General features: G+C 34.8%; 1 protein-coding gene across 1 annotated transcript; it reads right to left on the reverse strand.

Annotated features, from left to right (window-relative positions):
* Positions 1–761: 761 nt before the first annotated feature.
* LOC120072303 (probable glucan endo-1,3-beta-glucosidase BG5) lies at positions 762–1,958 on the reverse strand. The gene has a single exon (XM_039024757.1). It carries the CDS (start codon positions 1,876–1,878, stop codon positions 871–873), a length of 1,008 nt encoding a protein of 335 aa, XP_038880685.1. The 5' UTR covers positions 1,879–1,958; the 3' UTR covers positions 762–870.
* Positions 1,959–23,080: the final 21,122 nt, after the last annotated feature.

The following is a 23,080-nucleotide window of genomic DNA, read 5'->3' on the forward strand; positions in this document are numbered from 1 at the left end:
ATTGAATAAAATACTCAATAAAACTTTTATTGATAAATAGAATATGTTAAGAGGAGGTGTGCTGAACTTCATCGATTCGGTGGTTTGAGTCCTGTGACGATGGCGTTTTCCATGGTAGCTCTGATACCAAGTTAGAAAATATAAAGAGATGGAAACGGTATCGTTTACCTCTTCGTTGTGTACGATCGAGTCGTGTGGTTAAACGATGTAATACAATGTGATGGAGCCTCGGAGACTAAGGAATAGTGATATCGCTTACCTTATCGTCTACTTGTCGTACTAAGCGATGGAGCCTCGAAGACTAAGCAATAGTGATATCACTTACCTTATCATCTACCTTGTTGTACTAAGCGATGGAGCCTCGGAGACTAAGCGATAGTGATATCGTTTACCTTTGTCGTACTAAACGATAGGATGCTAGCACTACACGATGAAGGCTATCGTCTACCCTTTCATTGTACACGATGGACTCTAGGCGCTAAACGATGAATGATTTATTTAATCGTTTAGCTAATCGTTGTACACGATGAAGAAAAATTACTAAGCGATAGACAAAGAGATTTTAACTTTGCCTATTCGTATTCTTCATATTCATTGAAAAGTGGCAACATGCCCGATTTATACACTGTTTCCTATTTTGGAGATTCAAAGATTTAAAAATATATATATTAAACAATTAATAAAATGAGGACACATGGTTCAATAAATGAAGAAATAATATTTGTTTGTTATCACCAATCCTAACAGAAATTTGGAGCATTAAAAAGAATAATTCTTCATGACTCTCCAGAGTGATATGACAACCTTCAGCTGATGTGTCTTCTTGACTCTTCCTTGATTGTTGATGTGACATTTTCTCTAACAATCCAATTAAAACACAGGCGAGTAAATAGGTGTGGAATCAACATGGAACATGCCATAACACTTCGACTCCCCTTCAGGCTCTTCATTCTCGTTGAATATACTCTTGATGAATCCTTGAATATAAATATTAGACTTCATTGGTGTCCCCTTGCCAGAGGTAATATGATTTTTAAAATTTCGATTATATGTAGCTGCAATCGATGTTGTTGTAATGTTAAGATGCCCACAAGTCGGCCACCCAGTTTCCCCCACCGCAATGGCCACATCTCCAACATCTTCCTTATCGATCGCCGCATAAAATGCATCCATCATTTCATCAAACAAGTTGTTATAACTTAAGTCCCCATCACGAATCGAAAAGTTTTCTTCAGCGAATGTCGCATAACCCAAACTCATATTGCCACTGTAAAAATATGTTTTATGCGGATATAAGCTAACCATCAACGGTGACCCCTGTTCCCATAAGAAGTGGAGGATTCCTCTCATGTTTGCAGCAATGGTTGGGTCAAATGCGCCACTAGATGGAGGGCTTTGAGCGGACAATGCAGTTATGGAAACCAATGTGGTGAGTTTCACTTGTCCGAGGTTACGAGCATTAAGGAGACCTTGAAGGGATTGCATGACTTGCAATATCCTGCCATCGAGTCCAGGGATGACCTTGTCACCAACAACGATGTAGTTGATGGTAAAATCGCCAATGAATGGTGCGACATAGTTGATAAACCACTCCTCCACCGCGGTGTGATTGGTGGCCATGTTTTCAATCAAGTTGTTGGGCACACCGAAAGAGACGTCGATTCCCATGCCACGAAATGATTCAAGAACGGTGAGGTTGGGTTCATACAATCGAACGCGACGAATGTTGTATTTTTTACAGAGTTGCACCACCTCCCATGGTGGTGGCAGGTTGTTACCAGCAAGTCTATAGTAAGCACCGAGAAGAACATCGTATGCTCCGACGATTGATGACACGAAAACCATGAAGATGACAATTATGTGGGAAAGCTTTGCCATTTTTTCTAATGTGATTGATTTAAAATCCAATTTCAAATGGGAGCCATTACCAAAAGAATAGAGTTATATAATAGATTATGAAGGCATGTCTGGTTGTAGGGAAAACTGAAAAAAAAAAAATGGATACATATCGTTTCGTGGTATGTATGATAGATAATAGTTGAATTTATAACAACAATTTCGCTGGTTGTTGACCATTAACAATATCTCTAACAGATCCCACATTTGTTTCTCTATTGACGTTCCTTAATACCAATCTTAAAATATCTTTGAAAAGAAATAGACAAAAGAAAATTATAGTATTTTTTTGTCTGAAAATAGAGTTGACTTGACTTTGACCTGTTCCGATCGCTTATTTTAGGTGGACAACTTTTATGAAGAACAAATATAAGATTTCTACTAAACCTAGTTTGCATGCCATTGGATGGATAGTTAATTTTGATTTCTAAAACATTGTATTTTTATTTCTAAATTATGTATTTTTGTCCTTTTATGTATATTTCTACAAATCATATATAGTTAGATGGCTAAAAATCATTAATCAATACTTCATTTTTAGTTGAATGTTTCTAAAACACACCATTAATTCTTTGACCCACAATTAATACTTATTTTTTTTAGTTTGAAGTAAATGTTTCCAGAGTTGATTGAAGCATAATATTAACTTTTATGGAAGAATTTTTTTTAATGAAAATATATTTTCAAAATGTATAGAATGGAACATTAATATGAGACATTGTGTTGGAGAAAACAATAAAAAAGTAATTTATAAAATTATGGAGAGTAAATACTATTGAGATTAAGGGTTTGTTTGGATTGATTAGAGAAAAAAATTGTTTTTCAAAAAAAAATAATTTTTATTGAATCTCTTTTAATAAAAATGGTTTAAAATATACTTTGAAAATTTTTTAAAATCTATTTTGAGTGGTTGTCAAATACTTTAATGAAAATGTAAATCAAATTCATCCTAAATTGTAGGTAGAAGATCATAATTGAATGAGACACAAATTACAAGGACAAAATTAAATAGTTTTTCAACCTAAAAGTTTAGTTATCTTTTACTAGGTCGCCGGATGCATTAGTTAGAGTTGAACTTGACACCTAAATTTTTAGTACAAATAATATTTTAATCTTTACTATCTAAAAAGGGAAAGAAACATTTGATTTTCCCTTTTACCCCTTAATTGATAGTTACAAGGTTATATGACCTAATTTTACATTTAAATCATTAAAAAATCTATATTAAATATTTTATAATTCATGTAAGTTTAATTGGTTTAAAATTTGGTTATATCTAATATTTTATTTTAATATTTTATAATTCCTGTGAATTTTATTGGTTAATAATTTAATTATTTCTAATATTTGATTCGAATATTTGATTTAAGACCTAAATTTTATTATTTAACAACAGAAATTATATCATTCACGTGGATAAAAAAAAATATTTATCATTCACATAGATCTTAATCGTTTAAATTTTTGTTATTTCTAATATTTGATTTAAGATGCAAAATTTATCATTAAAAAATAAAAATGTTATCATTCACTTGGATATAAAAGAAAATATAACATTTACATGGATTTTAATTTCAAATTATATTTTATTATTTGAGAACTATATTTTCTAGCTAAATTCAACCACCCATTTTTTATAATGTATCTTTTATATNTATAATTTTGTTAACCTGCTAATGCAAGTTTTTTACTTCGTACTTTTTTCATTTATTAATAATAACATCTTTTGCAATGTTTCTTTTTCTTTTATTTGAAAAGAGTTTAATTGTTCTAGTATCTCTTTCAGGTCTAGAAGAAATATCACCTCTCTCTCTCTTTAATGTATGTCCTCTTTTTCAACTTTTTTTTCTTTCATTTTATTTTGGAAAATATATAGAGTAATTTAATGTATCTTTTTATATACTTTTGTAGTTTTTTTTTTCCAATACACACAAATTCACCTATTGATCCTCAAGTATCGAAGAGGGTGAAGAGAAAGAACTTGCTTTTGAGATTCAACAAATTTTAAGAAATTTAGTGGTCGACACAGTGATAGAAAAGACCATGATTGATTGTTTTTATGCTTTGTAGTTTTCTTTTCATTTTTTAATTCTTGTATATGCACACCAATTAATTTAGAGACATTTGGTGCACAAAGTTAAGTTGAGTTGAGTTGAGTTGAGTCAGTAATTATTAAAGGTATTCAAATAATCCGATAACCCGAACAACCCAGACTACCCAACCCAAAATATAAGGGTTGAGTTGGGTTAGTTTTGTATATATTAATTATATATATTTCTCTTTGTTTAAAGTTTGATTACTTTGTATTGATTACTTTGTGAATTTTTAATATTTTTTTAAAAATGGTTATGATATTTGTCTTTGTTGAAAGTTTGCAATATATATCATAGATATTTGGTATTTAGCATTTGAATTTTATAAGATTTTAGTTATTAGTCATGTATTGTATATAAATTTACATATTTTTAATTAAAAAGAAAAAGAATAAGTTATAACCCGAAAACCCAACCCAACCCATGGGTTGGAGACTTTGTTTGGGTTATTTGGGTTGGAGACTTTATTTGAGTTATTTGGGTTGTCAATCCACCCAACTCGAATTTTCGGGTTGATCCTAAAAATACCCTTAACCCACCCAAACCCATGTACAACCCTAGTAATTATTATCTAAAAAGTTAGATTATCTATAGAGTTAGATTGTCAGTGTGTTGGGTGTTGAGTTGAGTTGAGTTGGAATGTCTATGTGTTTGTATTGTAGAGTTGAATTGAGTTGAGTTAAGTTTGGGTATCTGGTGTTATTTTTCCGAATAAATTTGATTTTGTCATATATTTGTTTTTTCTATTTATTTTAAATTTCCAACTACACACATATTTTCTAAAATTTTTAACACTAAAAAATGCTTAATTTTTTTCCCATTCTTAAAATATAACAAATTCCTACGAAATAAACATATATTAAACACAAATTTTGAATTCAAATTTGAACACTCAATTACATAACATATATTGTTTTCCATTTCTAAGCACCAAACATATTCTAAACAAATGAAAAAATTTCATAACTAAGCATTTAATCATGACTACCGAAGAAACTTAAAAATTAGACAACTTTTTGTTTTTCCTTATTGAAAAATGTAACATATTTTCACTATGCAATTTGAATACCCAATTGCATAACAATTTTGTCTATAAACCCAAAGACATGTCATATTCCAATAAAGTCAGCATTTTCTCAGATCCTTAAATTGTCAATATTCAATTAATTTTAACTCAATCTTAAATGTTAATTCAAAAAAAAATAATAAAATAAAAAATAAACCAAAACCACTTCTTATCTTGTTTTTTTGCCCATTTGTGAAATATGAATTTTAAATTTTTATGATTAATGTTTTTTTCCCTTTTTTTTTTGCAAACATTTGATTCTAAGATAAAGTTTGAAATTTAAATTATAATCAATTATCCAAATCAAAATAAAAATAGTTTTTTTTAAACTAAACGAAGGTAGTTACAAAATTTAATATTATCATTTGTATTATTGTTTATAATAAAGTTTGAATTTAAGAGGATAAATCATGGATCATCGTGGAATCTAAAAAACTATATTTATAATCAAATCATCCAAATCAAATAAAAAAGATTTTTAGATTGAATTAAGAGAGGGTCATCACATAGTTAAAAAATATTTTAGTTAAAATTAAAGTTTAAAATTAAGAAGATAATTAAATCTTCAAATCAAAATAACCAATACATTCTTTTTACTAAGTGTACACTAAATTTTTTTTTTTAATAATAATAATCTTATTTAAATTAAAAATTAAAATTAAGAAAACAATCAAAATCATCCCAATCAAAATAGGAAAAAAAAAGATTTTTTTTTACTAATTGGTAATTAACACAAAATTCTAAAAAAGAAATAGCACAAAAAAATTTAGTTTCTATATTCTTTTATACCTATTTAATTTATACATTCTCTTCTTAATACTAATTACTATAAAATAATTATTGTTTCTTGTCACCTAACTTCCAAAACTTGTATAAATGGTTTTATGACTTATTTAGAAAACAAAACTTTCTTATCTATAAAATAAAGTTGTATTATTATCTTTGGTAAATAAGTTATCTTTAGAAACTTTATACTACACGTGTAATGCACGTAGTATTAAACTAATTGAGTTTAAAGATGTCATAAATTATAGAAAAAATATTAATTTTTAGAATAATTTATTTTAATTACTTAGATTCATTTGATGATCATTTGATCCTTGTTTTGTTTTAAAAAATTAAACTTATAAAATAGTAACTCTATGAATATGTTTATTTTGTTATCTATCTTTTAACGATATTGTCAAAATTCAAGCTAAGTTTTTTAAAACACTAAAAAAAAAGTATTATTTAAAAACTTGTTTTCATTTTTGAAAATTTTTTAAGAATTCAAATGTTTTTTCTAAAAAAAAAGGATGAAAATAATTATTGCTTAGAGATGGTAAGAAAGAACAAACATTTACAATTTTCAAAATCCAAAACTAAAAACTTAAAAAGACTTTGTTTGATAACATTTTTAGGCTTCGTATGACCAATTGAATTATAAAAATCAAGTTTATAAACACTACCCTCCCCATAAATTTCTATGTTTTCACTAAAAAAAAAAAAAAGACTTTTCTCAACGCAAGGTAGCCCTAAGTGAACTTTGTCGAGTGCGCAAAAGTGTTATATAAGTGCACAAAATATATTTTGAAGGATCTGATAATCTGGATACCCATATGGAGGGTGTCTCACATCACCCCAGATTAGCCTATCAATTATAGATAGAGATGTGAAGATGACAAATACCACTCCTTTTCTATTGCACGACCTGCCCATATCTAACTTAACAATTTGTTTAAAGACTGATTTTAACATGCCAATCCTATTAAACTATTGGACATTTACTAATATAAAATTAATTAAGAAAACCATTTACATATAATAGTTTAACTTTATGACTTGTCTCCTGATCAAACACATATTTTCAAAGTTTTATCTATGTACAAACTCAAAACTTATGTACATAGTACTTAAAGGAGTTTAACAGGTGGCATGCTTCATCTTCAGCAGGCACCTGGAACTTTCTCGCTATTTGGGGGTGGGCAGGGGGGAAACAAAGAAAAGAAAAGAATGAGCTGGGAGCCCAGTGAGTAACAATGAGTGATAGTTTATAAAAAATAATTTATAAAATAGAAGGTAATATATTTTACTAAATTGTAAACATGAATTTATTTCAATGAAATCATCATTGTAGAGAGCATTTCATTATCTTCACGAGCATTTAAAATCCTTACCAAAACTATAACTGAACATTGGCTAGTACAGACCAACTTAATACACTCAACTTGTTGATGTACACCAACTCAGTACATTCAGCATATGTATAAATATTGTCACGCATGTGCATAGACATGCCCAAAGGTTGGTAAAAATTATTACAGGTACACAATTCAGTGGTTTGGAAACCACTTTTCATAATCTATCCCAATCCTATACTTTTCCATCACCTTTACAAAGTCGCAATGCATTAAACCATTCATTGAAAATAGATTTTCAAGAGTAAAAATTTCTAAATCATGCCTAAAACACTTTTAACTATTCAAAGTACTCCATATGATTTTAAAGTTCTATAAATTCATAGTCCAAGGCATCATACTTTACAAAAACAGACCTTAAGGCGTGAAGTTTCAATTTTGAAAGAAAAGTCACTCACAGTCAAGGGCACAGAATAGTGAGGTTGTAGGCTTCCACGATCATGTTTTTCCTAAAATAAACCAAGGAACAAATTTAATCACAAATTTATTCAACATGCATCCACCATATGTAAATAATCCCCAAACCCCTTTACTAATTTCGAGTTAAGGGAATGTATAGTTTAAGCCTTAAAATAGATCGAAGGAAATCGAATAGGAGGATTTCCATGAGCAGCAGAAAGATCATTCCAAATTACAATCATATATGAACTTTACAATTACAGTCATAAACAGAAACATATGGTTATGCATTCATTACAGAAATTACAGCATGATAATACAAATGATCAAGAAGAAAATCTACATACATTTGTAGACTCATCGCCAAGCTCTTTGATCACGAACGCTCGAATACAGCAACCTCGAATGCTCGTCCAACACGACTGCTACACTACACGAACACCGCACACTCGAACTCAACGATCGCCTCGGTCACAAACACCCCAACAGCACGAACGACCTCCACAAAACCTCGATGGTGTCGAGTTAAGTATGACACCCAAGAAGGCTACCTTGGTATTCTCGGTGTGAGAATCCAGAGGGTGGGCTATGTGTGGACTTGGTTTGAGGCAGAAGACTGAGGAAACAAAAATCGTGTAAACGATTGAGCAAGTGGGAGAAGGCTGAACCTATCGTATAGGTCGATACCCAATCGTTTAGCAAAATCTAAGCGATCGTTTAGCTCATCGCTTAGCTGCGTGTCTGTCGCTTACAAACACTATACAATCGTTTAGCTCGCTCCAAGTTGTCACTTAGTAAATCCTATTTACTTACAACTTTCATGAGATTATTTTCTGAGAGAGAAAATCTCAAATTCAAAAAAATTAACATTACTAAAATTAGGAAAACAATTTTCCTTTTACCTTACGGTTACCATGAAACCACCAATAACCTCCCACTTAATTGGTTATTAGAGAAAAAGAGTTAATTATCCAATAATTAATATTATTATAAATATAAGTGACAACCAACTTATCATACTATATTTATAACCTATAGTTTTAATATTTCATCTCATGAAACATATAAACCATAACTCTTTTTCTATTTCATGGTACTTAATGTAAATCTCATTTACATTAATCCTCCACTAGATATATCTCATATATCATACCGATCATATCATATATAATTAAATTACCTCTTGTCAATTTGAACATTTCAAATCAACACCAAGAATTGATCCTCAACTGAATCCATTGAGCTACCAAGGGGACCTTATAGACTTGTAGCTCGAAGCTCCAACGGTACATGAATAACTGACAAAACTCTTTAGTCACAGGATCCACCATCCGTTAACTGCCAGGCACTCCACTAGAGTCTGACAGTTGAACTCTCCTTACCACAAATATATTCTGTGTCCATCTTAACCAATCAGCAATGCGACAACCCTTCACAGATCGCTCGTAAGTACAGCTTAGCCAATAACCGTTATGCCCCTGTAGTTACATCTAACTTCTTAAGTACCACTGATTCCTCTAATGAGCATAAGTCATAGTCCTACTATGACTGAGTCCTCTCTTCCAAAGAGAAGTTGTGGCCACTATGTTCAAGCCTATGAATCAACCTTTAAGGGAGCAATCTCTCCACTTATCATTGCTTCGGGAATGAAGTGAATTCCATCTTGTGGATTGAGTTCCCAGCTCTCAGATCAGACAAGTCCCCAAAATAGTAGACATGTTGAGTCGACAATCTAGCCACTCTCATCCATACTAATCAAAGGATCGCCCTCAAAGGCTGGAGTTCCCAAAACACTCAGGATTGAGGTAGTGTCACTTATGGTCATTTAGGTTAGATGTAAGTCTCTAGTATCAACGGTGTTATATACAAAGTCTAGTCATCTCTTGGTCCGGTCTTATACAAACTCTTTATATACGACGCCCTCGCTCGCACGTCTCCACATGAATGGTCAGGATCAACCATCTGTAGTTGTTTACAACACTTACAAACCTCTACAAAGCGGGCCGTATCCGTAGTGTCACCAGGATCAGGTATCTCACCTTAATCCTTATGCTACATACCTATTTAGGTTATCACTTAAGGCATGATCCACTTGTATATCACATATACATGCTTAAGTTTACATAAGATAACCATGGAGCTTTGTTTATTGGATATGAGTGAATGCCAGAATGAAATAACATTTATTTTATTCATCAAACAATGTGTATCATTATAAACAACGAGACTCCAGGAGAATTAGGACACCAATCCCAATAACTTACTCACAAATTCGACTATCAAGGGCAACTATCAGCGCACAATAGGTGACTGTGTGGTGTGCGTTGAGTATCTGGGTGGGGAATACGCGCAAGTGATAACTTGTAGAAATTCAAGTTATTGTTCTCTCAAAGTTGGAATAATTAGGATCTTTAATGATATATCACAAATTCCATACACATGTGATAAACACGTACGAAAGTATCCTTTTTATTAGTAAAAAGCTACTTCACTAATGAATTTGAACTAGGAATCAATGAAATTTATTAAGTGTTGCAGTTAAGGCCAATGCAAGAGGTATGCGTCCGAGAATGTTCGACGCATAAAAGATACACTTGGCTTGTGCAATTTGTATCAAATCACCACTTGCAGGCATAGAAATTTTACTGGCGACGTCTGAGCATTTTAGAAGTAGCAGGTGATTATCTTAGTGTATGGAAATTAATGCAGTCAAATCACTACGTTTGTGAGATTTGCCTATAAAAGGAAAAGTCATGTGCAAAATTAGAGTTAGACACATATGAGCCCAGACGGTTAGAAATTCTCTTAAATAGTAGTTAGAGTCCTCTGTCAATGCAAGCAAGAAGTAAGAGGGAAGACACTATTTCCACTGTTGATCAAAAGGAGCTGCCGGAGAGAAGCTTGAGAAAGAGATCTTCCTTAACTTCTTCACCAAGTTGGTGTAGCAAGCATTAAAAGCAAGCCAGATGGGACAAGAAATTAAACTCTGGTGCTTGATTTCTTCCTTTTTATCTTTCATTTCTATTCACCATTTCATCTCATTCAGCTGAGATTATTTGTATAAACACTTGTTATCTTTAATTTAGTCTTATCTTTGGCCATTTATCCCTTCTCCATCTGTTTACCTTCGAAATTATGTGTGTTTGTGAATTTTCTGACGTAATGAGACTATGAAATCTATACGTTAAATCTTCTCAATTAGTTGATTAAAGTGATTAAGTAGTTAAGTCATTCAAGAGAGAAATTTAACTATTGAACGCATTATGTCAGGGCGTGAAAGTAAGTCTGGAGATAGAGTTGCTCATGTCTCTTGCATGTGTTGGGATTGATGTCTTAAATCTCCTGATAGTCTCGTAGTTTTTAAACATTCTGTAAACATATTGTTATTAATAAAATAAGTGTTATTTTATAAGCATTTACTCAATCCAATAAACTAAGATCCAAGGTTATTTTATGTAACTTGAGCATGTATGTGGAGACATACAAGTGGATCATGCCTTAAGTAACAACCTAAATGATCTGTAGTAGATGGATAAAGGAGGGATACCTTATCCTGGTGACACTACAGATACGACCCGCTTTGTAGTTGTTACAAGTATTGTAAAATGTTACAAATGGTCTGATCCTAACCATTTATGTAGAGACATGCAAGCGGGGGTATCCTATACGAAGAGTTTGTATAAGATCGGACCACGAAATGATTAGTCTCTTTATATAAGGCCGTTGATAATTGAGACTTAGATTTCACTAGAATGACTATAGGTGACATGATCTTAATCTTGAGTGAGTTAGAAACTCCGTCCTATGAGGGCGATCTTTTAATTTGTATGGGTGAGAGTGGCCAGATTGCCAACTCAAAAAGCCTACCATTTTGGGGATTCGTCTGATTGGGGAGCTGGGAACTTAGCTATACAAGACAGAATTCACTCCTTTCCCGAAGCAGGGGTAAGTAGATAAATTTCTCCCTTAAGGGCTAATTCTGGGTCTTGAACATAGTGGTCACACCCTTTCTTGGGAAGAGAGGACTCAGTCATAGTGGGACTATGACTTATTGTTCATTAGAGGAATTAGTGGTACTTAAGAAGTTAGATGTAACTACAAGGGTAAAATGATAAATTGGCCCAGCTGTACTTACGAGCAATTTGTGAAGGGTCATTGCACTATTGATTGGTTATATGGACACAGAAATATATCTGTGGTGCGAAAAGTGCAACTGTCGGTCTTTAGTGGAGTGACCGGCAGTTAACGTATGGTGGATCTCGTGATTAAAGAGTATAGTCAGTTATTCACATACCGTTGGAGCTTCAAACTATAGGTCCATAAGGTCCCTTTGGTAGCTTAATGGGTTCGAGTTGAGAATCAGATTTTGGGTTAGTTTGAAGTGTTCAAATTAAAAGAGGAAGTTTGATTATATATGATATAATTAAATTGATTCAATTATATGTGTTATATTTGATATGATGTATTAGCTACATTATTTGATTTGAGGATTAATATAAATATGATTTATATCAAATGCCATAAATAGAAAAAGAACTCTAGTTTATAAGTTGCATATGATGCAATATTAAAACTATAGGTTATAAATATAATATGATAAGTTAGTTATTATATTTATTTATAATATATTAATTATGTGATAATGAATTGTTCTTTTTCTTAATAACCGACTTGAGTGGGAGTTTATTTGCAGTTTATGGTAACTATGAGACAAAGAAAAATGGTTTTCCAAATCATTTGATGATTGATTCATATCGTCTCACAACAAAAGAAAAACTATCAAGTAAAAGAGTTTTACTAAACGATAGTATTACACAGACTAAAGATCAAGTATCGAATTTACTATATGATAGTTGCTCGTTTCTATACGATCGAGTAACAAGTCTATACGATAGGCTTCTTCTTCTTCATGATCGAGTATCAAGTCTGTAAGATAGACATCCTTCTTCTGTCGCATACTCGATCATCTACTCGATCGTTTATCTCCTCCTTTCCTCTATCCAAAGTCATATAGAGCCCACAACTTCTGGATTCTCACACCGAGAATACCAATTTAACCTTTGTGGTGGTGTTCAGTTCTGTTCAAGGGTCAGGGTCGAGTTGTACTCGATTGTGATCGAGGTTCATCTAGTTTCTTATTGAGATCGAGTTCTGATTGTTGCGTTCGAGTTCGTGCTGTTGGACGCGCTGCTGAACGATCGAGGGATACTTGAAGAAAGGGTTCTTCAAAGGTATTGCATACTCAATCCCTTGTTTGCTCTTTAAGAAGCATGTTGTAATTTACTTGTTATGCATAATTTGTTCTTCCTTACTATAAACGTTTTTGTTCTTTCTCAATGGCATTTGGAATGATCTGCTTCTGTTCACTGGTTTTTTATTTAGAATTCCTTCAATTGGTATTAGAGCCAGGTTGTTCTGATATTCTAAATTCCATTGCTATATTGAACTTCTTTTACAATTTTGGTGGGTTTTAAGTATTCTACAATGATTTTAAGAGTTAAATGTGTTTATGGATGTTTTGATGGATGTTTATGGGATGATTGCCTCTGTTTAAAGCTTTCTTTACTTTTACAAAGTGTTAATTTGTAAGGGCCCCTGCGTTTTTGGACATAATTAACAAGCAATCGAGTCTGTATTCAAGTCTTCGTTTGTGTTTGAGTCATTCGTCATGAAGCTTCAAAGACACATGGAGATGTTGTTCTCATCAAGGAAGAAGACCAAAGGTTGGTCGCATCGTGTAGCCCAGGCTAAATGATCGTTTAGATTTGGCTAAATGGACGTGTAGAAAAGTTCTACTCGATCGTGTAGTATTTACTAAACGATCGCATGGTTGATTCTAAACGATCAAGTAAAGAGTTTACTCGATCGTGTTGCATTGGCTACTTGATCGCGTAGACACTTGAGGTAAACGATTGCATAGAGTATATGATACTCGACCCATGGTAGGCGTGCACATTAAACAATCGCGTAATCCAGCATGTTTCATCGCATAGTCACTGGCTACTCGATCACTCGGTATGAGATACTAGAGGCTTGCTCCTCGATCATATAGACGATCATGCTTCATCGTATAGTCATCGTCTACTCGATCGTTTAGGCATGCATTACTCGATTTGCGTTGCACGTTCATGTGGCCTTCATGCTTCATCGCATAGTTAAAAGGCACTCGATCCAGGCTAAACGATCATTTATACTCGGTCAGCATTACTAGACGATCACAAGGAGTTACACAATCAAAGGAACTAGGCTTTGCTCGGGTGGTTCAAGACCCGATTGCCTATTTAAACCGATTGACTCGATGCTCTTTGTAATAGATAACTTTTCTTTTTCGGTTTTGAGGCTAATTGTCCCGATCCATCAACTTTTATTTAATGTACATGAGATGTATGTTTGTTTATATGCCATAGTGTATGACATATAGATTTAAACCCACCTCAGGTTATGCATTTTATTCATGCATCATCTTTATATTATAAGAGTTATAATATAGAAGTTTGCATGACTAAATTACCTTAAAGCATGCTCATGCATCATATAATATAAGAGTTATAATATATGCATGCATTAAGTATATCCATGCATCATCTTTATATTATAAGTGTTATAGTATAAAGGTGTATGAGAGCATGTATGCTTAGTTCATTACTTTGTTATATAAGAGTTATATAAAGTAGTAATGAGTGAACATTGCATGAAGCATGATACTTAGGTTTATTTATAAGAGTTATAAATGCCTTGTGGATGTCTAGCTTCGCATTGTGGTTGATTTTGATTGTTTCTTTTTTTTATGTGTTATATTTAATGAAATTAGAATTAAAATCAATAACCAAGTGTTGTATGTAAACTTAGGCTTTAATCATGTTTTAAAAATGTTTTAAAATTTGATTGAGATAGACCTAAGATCATGGTTCTAATGAGATCAGATAAATTTTAATTTTTTAAATCGGTTTAATAGGATTAAATTGATTTGAATAAAAGATTAAATTTTTATCAAATCTATCTATAAGAGACCTTTTGTCTAAGGCGGGTTTTTGCTAGGCTGGGGTATTTAAGCTGTCAGAAACAGAACACCCCTACCTGAGAACCTACTAGAAAGGTGAATTAGATAGATTTGCTACAAGCATGCAACAGTTGATTATATGTTCGTTAAAGGATTTAATGAATGTTGATCAAAAGTTGTTTAACTTTCCAAAGTAAGAGTTACTTTTGGGCAAACCTAGACAGTCGCTTAGTAAAAAATAATTAGTCATGTTTTTCTAAGTAAACTAAACCCTAGGTTGTTAAAATATTCAGTGAGAGGAAAAGATATATACGATATGTCAATTCCACTCATGTTTTTCTCTTAATGTTCACACCGTGAGATTCATGCTTGGCCTCGTGGCGCCCTAGGAGTGCCCCCTTTTGGATGGTGTTTGCATGGGTCAATATCAAGGTGAATGGAGAAAGTATTTATAGTAAGTGGGAGAAGAATGTATGTCAACATGTCCTGCGGTCTCCTTCATTATTTTGCACCGTGAGACCTTCTTGTACGGCCTTGTGGCACCCTGGGAACGTCCCCCTTCGGATGGTTTGTGCAGTTCGTCAATATCAAGGAAAACTCCAGAAATTGATAGGGTCGCTTTAGTTTTTGCTCCAATCGTTTTTTTCCCTTTCAGATTGGTTGCTTGGGGTGAAACTCTAGGATCTAAAATGGAGGGTCACACTTACGGGAAATTGTTAAGCAAGTTAATGATTTCTTGACCAAATCAATGATGCCTAGTCGTTATAGGAACAACAGTTGTTCTGGTGTAATGATTGGTTGAGAGTATCTCAATTCAGAGGAGGGATAAATTGACTACCCTTCGATGGCTTTTTGTCCTAAATCTCTAAAGCGTCATTGCAAGACTAGATGTTATATGGGATTCATTAATATTTTGCTAAACTTGATTGGATTTGTTTTTAAAGAGTAATTTGCTAAAATCTAATATAGATCAATATGTTTGTTTTTTCAGCAACATGTCATTGCTTGATATTCCGTTAGTTGCCTTTTCTACCTTGACCGATTACATACGTTGGAAAGAGTCTATTAAAACATATTTCGTGGCAAACGATCTCGTTTTTGTCATATTTGAGGAGTTTCCTCAAGTCCCAACCCCTGATGCACTGTGAAATGTACATAATGCATATGAGGTGTGGATGAAGGCTAATTCGATAGCCCGACTTCACATTTTGGCAAGCATACCTGATGCATTGGCAGAAAGGGATGAAAACATGGTCATTGCACGTGAGATCACGGGCTCGTTGCAAGAATTTTTTGAGCATAAGTTCTCACTTTTTGAGTAAAATGGGATTGATGACAAAGAAACTAGTGGTGTTAGTTCAAAAGATAATCTCCAGTCTTTCTTGAATGTCACTTTAATGAATTTCATCGACGAGAATTGTTATTTGAGATGGAACTTGGAGTTTATATTCTAGGTTCTGATAGATCCCACTACTCTTGAGAACAGGAAGAAGTTCGAAGACGATAAATGTGATTTATTTGTCTTGGAGACGTGTTTGGTAGAGAATGATGATTCTGCCTGGATACTTGATTCAGGTGCTACTAACCACGTATTTTATTCCTATCAAGGATTTAGTTCTTCGAAACAATTAGAAGCTAGAGAGTTGACTCTTAGAGTTGGTACTGGTGAGGCCATTTCAACTATTGTTGTAGGCAGGCTTGAGTTATTTTTGGACAAGAAACGATATTTGTTACTGGATAATGTTTATGTAGTTCCTCATATCAAAAGGAACTTAATTTCAATTTCTTATTTGATTGAACAAAGTTATTCCATCTCCTTTTCAGAGAATAAAGTGTTTATTTTTAAGAATGGTATGGAGATTGGTTTTGGTTCAATGGAAAACTTGTATGTACTAAGGCCATTAGTCATAAAAGCCTTGCTTAATATTGAAATGTTCAAAACAGCAACAACTATGAAAAAACCAAGAGTTTCTCCTAAATAAAATGACGAAGAGTTTCTCCTAAAGAAAATGTCCATCTTTGGCATCTAAGGTTATGTCACATCAATCTTAATAAGATTGAGAAGTTGGTAAAATGTGGACTTCTAAATGGTTTAGAAGAAAACTCTTTGTCAGTATGTGAATCTTGCCTTGAAGGCAAAATGACCAAATGACCTTTTACTGGAAAAGGTTATAAAGCCAAGGAAACCTTGGAGCTTATACATTCAAACCTCTATGGTTCGATGAGTGTAAAAGCACGAGGTGGGTATGAATATTTCATCTCTTTCATAGATGATTATTCTAGATATGTGTATCTATACCTAACGCAACATAAGTCTAATGCTTTTGAAAAGTTCAAGGAGTATAAGACTGAAATTGAAAACTTGTTAGGTAGAAAGATAAAAACACTACGATCTGATCGTGGTGGAGAGTATATGGACTTAGAATTCTAGAACTATATGATAGAACATGGAATCACATCCTAACTCTCAGCCCCAGGTACACCTCAACAGAATGGTGTATCAGAAAGGACAAACAGAATCCTGTTGGGCATGGTTCGGTCTATGATGAGTTATGCTCATTTTCCAAACTCATTTTGGGGATATGCAGTAGAGACCGTGGTTTACATTTTGAACAATGTTCCCTAAAAGAGTGTTTCTGAAACACCTTTTGAGATATGGAGAGACCGTAAAGGTAGTTTATGTTCGGATTGATGTCCTAATTCTCCCAGAGTCTCGTTATTTTGTAAAAATACACATTTTTCAATAAATAAAATAAGTGTTATTGAATTCTAGCATTTACTCATATCTAAGAAACAAACCTCCTTGGTTATCTTATGTGAACTTAAGCATGTATATGTGATATACAAGTGGATCATGCCTTAAGTGATAACCTAAATCGGTCTATTGTATAAAGATTAAGGTGGGATACCTGATCCTAGTGACACTACGATACGGCTCGCTTTGTAGAGGTTTACAAGTGTTGTAAACTACTACAGATGGTTGATCCTGACCATTCATGTGGAGACGTGGAGTGGGGATGTCCTATACAAAGAGTTTGTATAAGACCTGGACCACGAGATGACTAGACTTTGTATATAACACCATTGATACTAGAGACTTGCATCTCACCTAAACAACCATAGGTGACACGACCTCAATCCTGAGTGTTTTGTGAACTCCTACCTTTGAGGGCGGTTCTTTGATTAGTATGGGTGAGAGTGGCCAGATTGTCAACTCAAAATGCCTATTTTTTGGGGACTTGTCTGATCTGAGAGCTGGGAACTCAATTCACAATATGGAATTCACTCCTTTCCCGAAGTAGGGATAAGTAGAGAGATTTCTCCCTTAAGGGCTGATTCTGGGGCTTGAACATAGTGGCCACAACTTCTCTTTGGAAGAGAAGACTCAGTCATAGTAGGACGATGATTTATGTTCATTAGAGGGATCAGTGTACTTAAAGAGACAGATGTAACTACAGGGGCATAATGGTTATTGGCCCAACTGTACTTATGAGCGATCTGTGAAGGGTTGTCGCACTGCTGATTGGTTAAGATGGACACATAATATATCTATAGTGAGGAGAGTTCAGCTGTCGGTCTTTAGTGGAGTGCATGGCAGTTAGCAGATGGTGGATCCCGTGACTAAATAGTTTAGTCAGTTATTCACGTACCGTTGGAGCTTCAGATCTACAGGTCCATGAGGTCCCCTTGGTAGCTTGGATTCATATTGAAGGATCAAGTTCTTGGTGTTGATTTGAAATGTTCAAATTGACAAGAGGTATTTTGATTATATATGATATAATTGATATGATGTATGAGATACATCTAGTGGAGGATTAATGTAAATGAGATTTACATTAAGTACCATGGAATAGGAAAAGAACAATGGCTTATATGTTTCATGAGTATGAAATATTAAAACTATAGGTTATAAAATATAGTATGATAAGTTGGTTATCATTTATATTATATAATAATATTAATTATTAGATAATTATTATTTTTCTTTTAAATAACCAAATGTAGTGGGTGGTTATTGATCATGGTAACCGTGAGTTTAAAAGGAAATTGGTTTCCTATTTTGAATAAAAGAAGTTTTTTCACAAAAGTTTTGAAAAGATTTTGAGTTTTCTCTCCGGTGAAAAGAAACTCACGGAAGTCGTCAAGTAAATATAGATTTACTAAACGACGATTGGGCTAGGTAAATGATCGTGCAGGTGCTAGCTAAACGATCGTGCAGCGTGTACTAAATGATCGCATAGCTTTGCTAAACGATCGTTGGCCCAAGGTAAACGATCGTGTAGTATCGACCGAGCTAAATGATAGAGCTAAATGATCGCATAGCTTTTGCTAGACGATCATATAACTTTATCTAAACAATTGGGCATCGACCTATACGATAGGTCTCTGACTTCTCCCACTTGCCCAGTCGTGTATGCGATCGTTGTTTGCTCCGTTCGTCTGCCTTACACCAAGTCCCAACAAAGCCCACCCTCTGGATTCTCACACCGAGAATACCAAGGTCGCCTTGTTGGTGGTGTCAGACTCAACTCAACACCGTCGAGGTCTTCTGGAGGCTGTTCGTGGTGCTTTGGAGAAATTCGTTTGTGGTGTTGCGGAGGAGTTCATGTTTTGGAGGAGTTTGTGACCGAGGAGATCTTTGAGGACAAGCGCGAAGTGTTCATGCAGTGTTGCGGTCATGTAGATCAGGCGCTCGTGGTTGCTGTGATCGATCAAAGTGCACATCAGAGCGTGGAGATGCTTCTGCCAATGTTCGTATAGAGTTTGTCTCTTTGTACATTTATTGATGTTTATACTGTAATTTCTCTATATATTTGCATAACCGTTTGTGTTTAAGTTGAATGTAAATGTATTGTTGATTCATGATTGTAATTTGGAATAATCTCGTTCCGTTGCTCATGGAAATCTTGAGTGTCGATTTCCTTCAATTGGTATCAGAGCCAGGTTCTCTGATATTCTAAATTACAGATCTGAATCGAACGTTTTTTACAGTCGCGGTGGGCTTTTGCATTTGAAGTTAACCGTTTTCTGCATTTGTGGATGAATTGATGAATGTTTTGGGTTTAAATTACCTTTTTGTTAAAGCTTTCGTTATTACAAAGTGTTAATTGTAAGGGTCCCTGCGTTTTTAGGCGAAATTAACTTTGCAATCGAGTCTGTAATTCAAAAAGTTCAAGTTTGTTGAGTCGTTTGTGATGAAGCTCTAACCTAGCTCTCTCGAGACATTAAGTTCTTTCTTTAGACTCTCTCTCGAGTATCTCTAAAGGGTATTTTACACAGCATAAAACAAGACAATTGCAAGCAATGAACTTCCTAGGTCATGTTAGTTTAGTTCTTCTCAACCCATTCGACAAGTTTAGCTACTCATGCGTATTAAGAGAGTGAACAGATGTAGAAATAAAACTTCCATTGTATAGATATGAAGATGAAGTACACAATAACAATGCAAGTATAATAAAAAGCCTGGTAGCAATTTCTTGCTGCCAGGCGCTTACACTTTTTCTACTCGTGCTCTAAAGATAATCTCGCTCTCGCGAGAGTCAGCCCACTCTCTGCTCTTACGCCCCAAGGTTCTCTTTCAAGTTGCCCTGAGCGATCTTGAGCGCCACCACTCTTCTCTTGCTCCACCTTAAAATGGAAAGAAAAACTATGGATAGAGGCGTGAACTAATCAACTGCTTAACCCATTCTCAGAAGAATGCCCTTGGTATTTATAAAGCATCCATGGTGAAAGGCAACTTCTCTCTCCTGGTTGTATAGATGGGACAACTTTAATTCCCGACTGATGCACTGAACAATTGTCACCAATAAAGCTGAATGTACTTTGTGACCGTTATCGGCTGTCAACTTAATTTGGATTTGACTATCATCAGCTTTCGGTCCCATTGCCCTTAATTATCCTTTCACCTAGATGCGCCCACCATGTTGCGCTGACCAAGTTGCGGCGATCCTTCTTGGGCGAATGTTTATGAGCACGATCATTGAACAAGGCTATACCGTCTCTTTTTCTGAGAATAAAGTGTTTATTTTCAAGAATGGAATGGAGATTGGTTTTGGTTCAATGGAAAATAAATTATATGTACTAAGGCCGTTAGTCATAAAAGCCTTGTTAAACACTGAAATGTTCAGTACGGCAACAACAGCTAAAAGACTAAAGGTTTCTCTAAATGAAAACGCCCATCTTTGGCATCTAAGGTTAGGTCACATCAACCTCAATAGGATTGAAAGTTGGTGAAAAGTGTACTTCTAAAGAGTTTAGAAGAAAACTCCTTGCCGATATGTGAATCGTGTCTCGAAGGCAAAATGACCAAACGACCTTTTACTGGAAAAGGTTACAGAGCCAGGGAAGCCTTGGAGCTTGTACATTCAGACCTCTGTGGTCCGATGAATGTTAAAGCTTGAGGTGGGTATGAGTATTTCATCTCTTTCCTAGATGATTATTCAAGGTTTGGGTATCTCTTCCTAATGCAACGTAAGTTTAAAGCCCTTGACAAGTTCAAGGAGTATAAGGCTGGAGTTGAAAACTTGTTAGGTAAGAAGATAAAAACACTACGATCTGATTGTAGTGGAGAATATATGGACCTCCAATTCCAGAACTATATGATAGAACATGGGATTGCGTCCCAACTCTCGACCCCTAGTACAACTCAGCAGAATGGTGTATCAGAAAGAAGAAACATGACTTTGTTGGTCATGGTTTGGTCTATGATGAGTTATGCTCATCTTCCAGACTCGTTTTGGGGTTATGCAGTGTAGACTGCATATTATATCCTGAACAACGTTCCCTCAAAAATTGTTTATGAAATACCTATTGAGTTATGGAGAGGCCGTAAAGGTAGTTTACGCCACTTCAGGATTTGGGGTTGTCCGACACATGTGCTAGTGACTAACCCAAAGAAGCTGGAACCGCATTCTAAGGTTTGCCTCTTTATGGGCTACCCCAAGGAAACGAGAGGAGGATACTTCTATGATCCAGGTGATAACAAAGTGTTTGTTTCCACTAATGTTATCTTCTTGGAAGAAGATCACATGAGAGATCATAAGCCACGAAGTAAGCTCGTTTTACGTGAGATCTCTAGTGATACTGAGACTGGAGGGTTCAACAAGAGTTGTTGAACAGGCCGACAAATCAACAAGAGTTGTTGAGGTCGGGACGTCTAGTTAACAAGCTTAAGAGTTGAGACTACCTCAACGTAGTGGGAGGGTTATGAACCCACTAGATCGCTACATGGGTTTGACTGAAGGCCAAACCGTCATTATGAATGATGGGGTCAAGGATTCGTTGTCTTTTAAGAAGGGAATGGAGGATGTTGACAAAGATGAATGGGTTAAGGCCATGAACCAGGAAATGGAGTCTATGTACTTCAACAACGTCTGGAAGCTTGTTGATCCATCTGATGGGGTAAGACCTATTGGGTGTAAGTGGATCTTTATGCGAAAGAGAGGTATAGATGGAAAGGTGTAAACCTTTAAGTCTAGACTCGTGGCAAAGGGTTATACCCAGGTTGAGGGAGTTAACTATGAGGAAACTTTCTCACCTGTTGTCATGCTAAAGTCTAGCAGGATTCTCCTATCCATAGCCACATTTTATGAATATGAAATATGGAAAATGGACATCAAGACTGCCTTTCTGAATGGTAATCTTGAGGAGCCCATCTATATGACTCAACTAGAGGGGTTTGTAGTTCCAGATCAAGAGCAAAGAGTTTGCAAGCTTAATAGGTCCATTTATGGGCTGAAACAAGCATCTCGATCTTGGAACATCAGATTTGACACTGCTGTCAAGTCATTTGGCTTTGATCAGAACGTTGATGAGCCTTATGTTTACAAGAAGATCATTAACAGCTCAGTAGCTTTCCTGGTACTGTATGTGGATGATATCCTCCTCATTGAGAATGATGTAGGATATTTGACTGACATTAAGAGTTGGCTAGCTACCCAGTTCCAAATGAAAGATTTGGGTGAGGCACAATATGTTCTCGGGATCCAGATCATTCGGGATCGCAAGAACAAACGGTTAGCCCTGCCTCAGGCATCGTACATTGATCAAATGTTGATCAGGTACAAGATGCAGGATTCCAAGAGGGGTTTGTTACCTTTCAGGCATGAAATCGTTCTATCTAAGGATCAATGTCCTAAGACACCTCAAGAGGTTGAAGAGATGAAATGGATTCCCTATGCTTCTGCTATAGGAACCTTGATGTATGCAATATTGTGTACCAGACCCGACATTTTCTATGTAGTAGGGATTGTCAGTCGGTATCAGTCCAATCCAAGATTTGATCATTGGATAGCGGTCAAGACGATCCTCAAGTATCTTCAGAGAACGAGGGTCTACATGCTTGTGTATGGAGATAAGGATCTAATCCTTATAGGATACACAGACTCTGACTTTTAGACCGATCGAGATTTTTGCAAATCGAATCGGGGTCAGTGTTTACTCTGAATGG

The sequence above is a fragment of the Benincasa hispida genome, chromosome 2 (genome assembly GCF_009727055.1).
Source record: "Benincasa hispida cultivar B227 chromosome 2, ASM972705v1, whole genome shotgun sequence".
NCBI classification, from domain to species: Eukaryota; Viridiplantae; Streptophyta; class Magnoliopsida; order Cucurbitales; family Cucurbitaceae; genus Benincasa; species Benincasa hispida.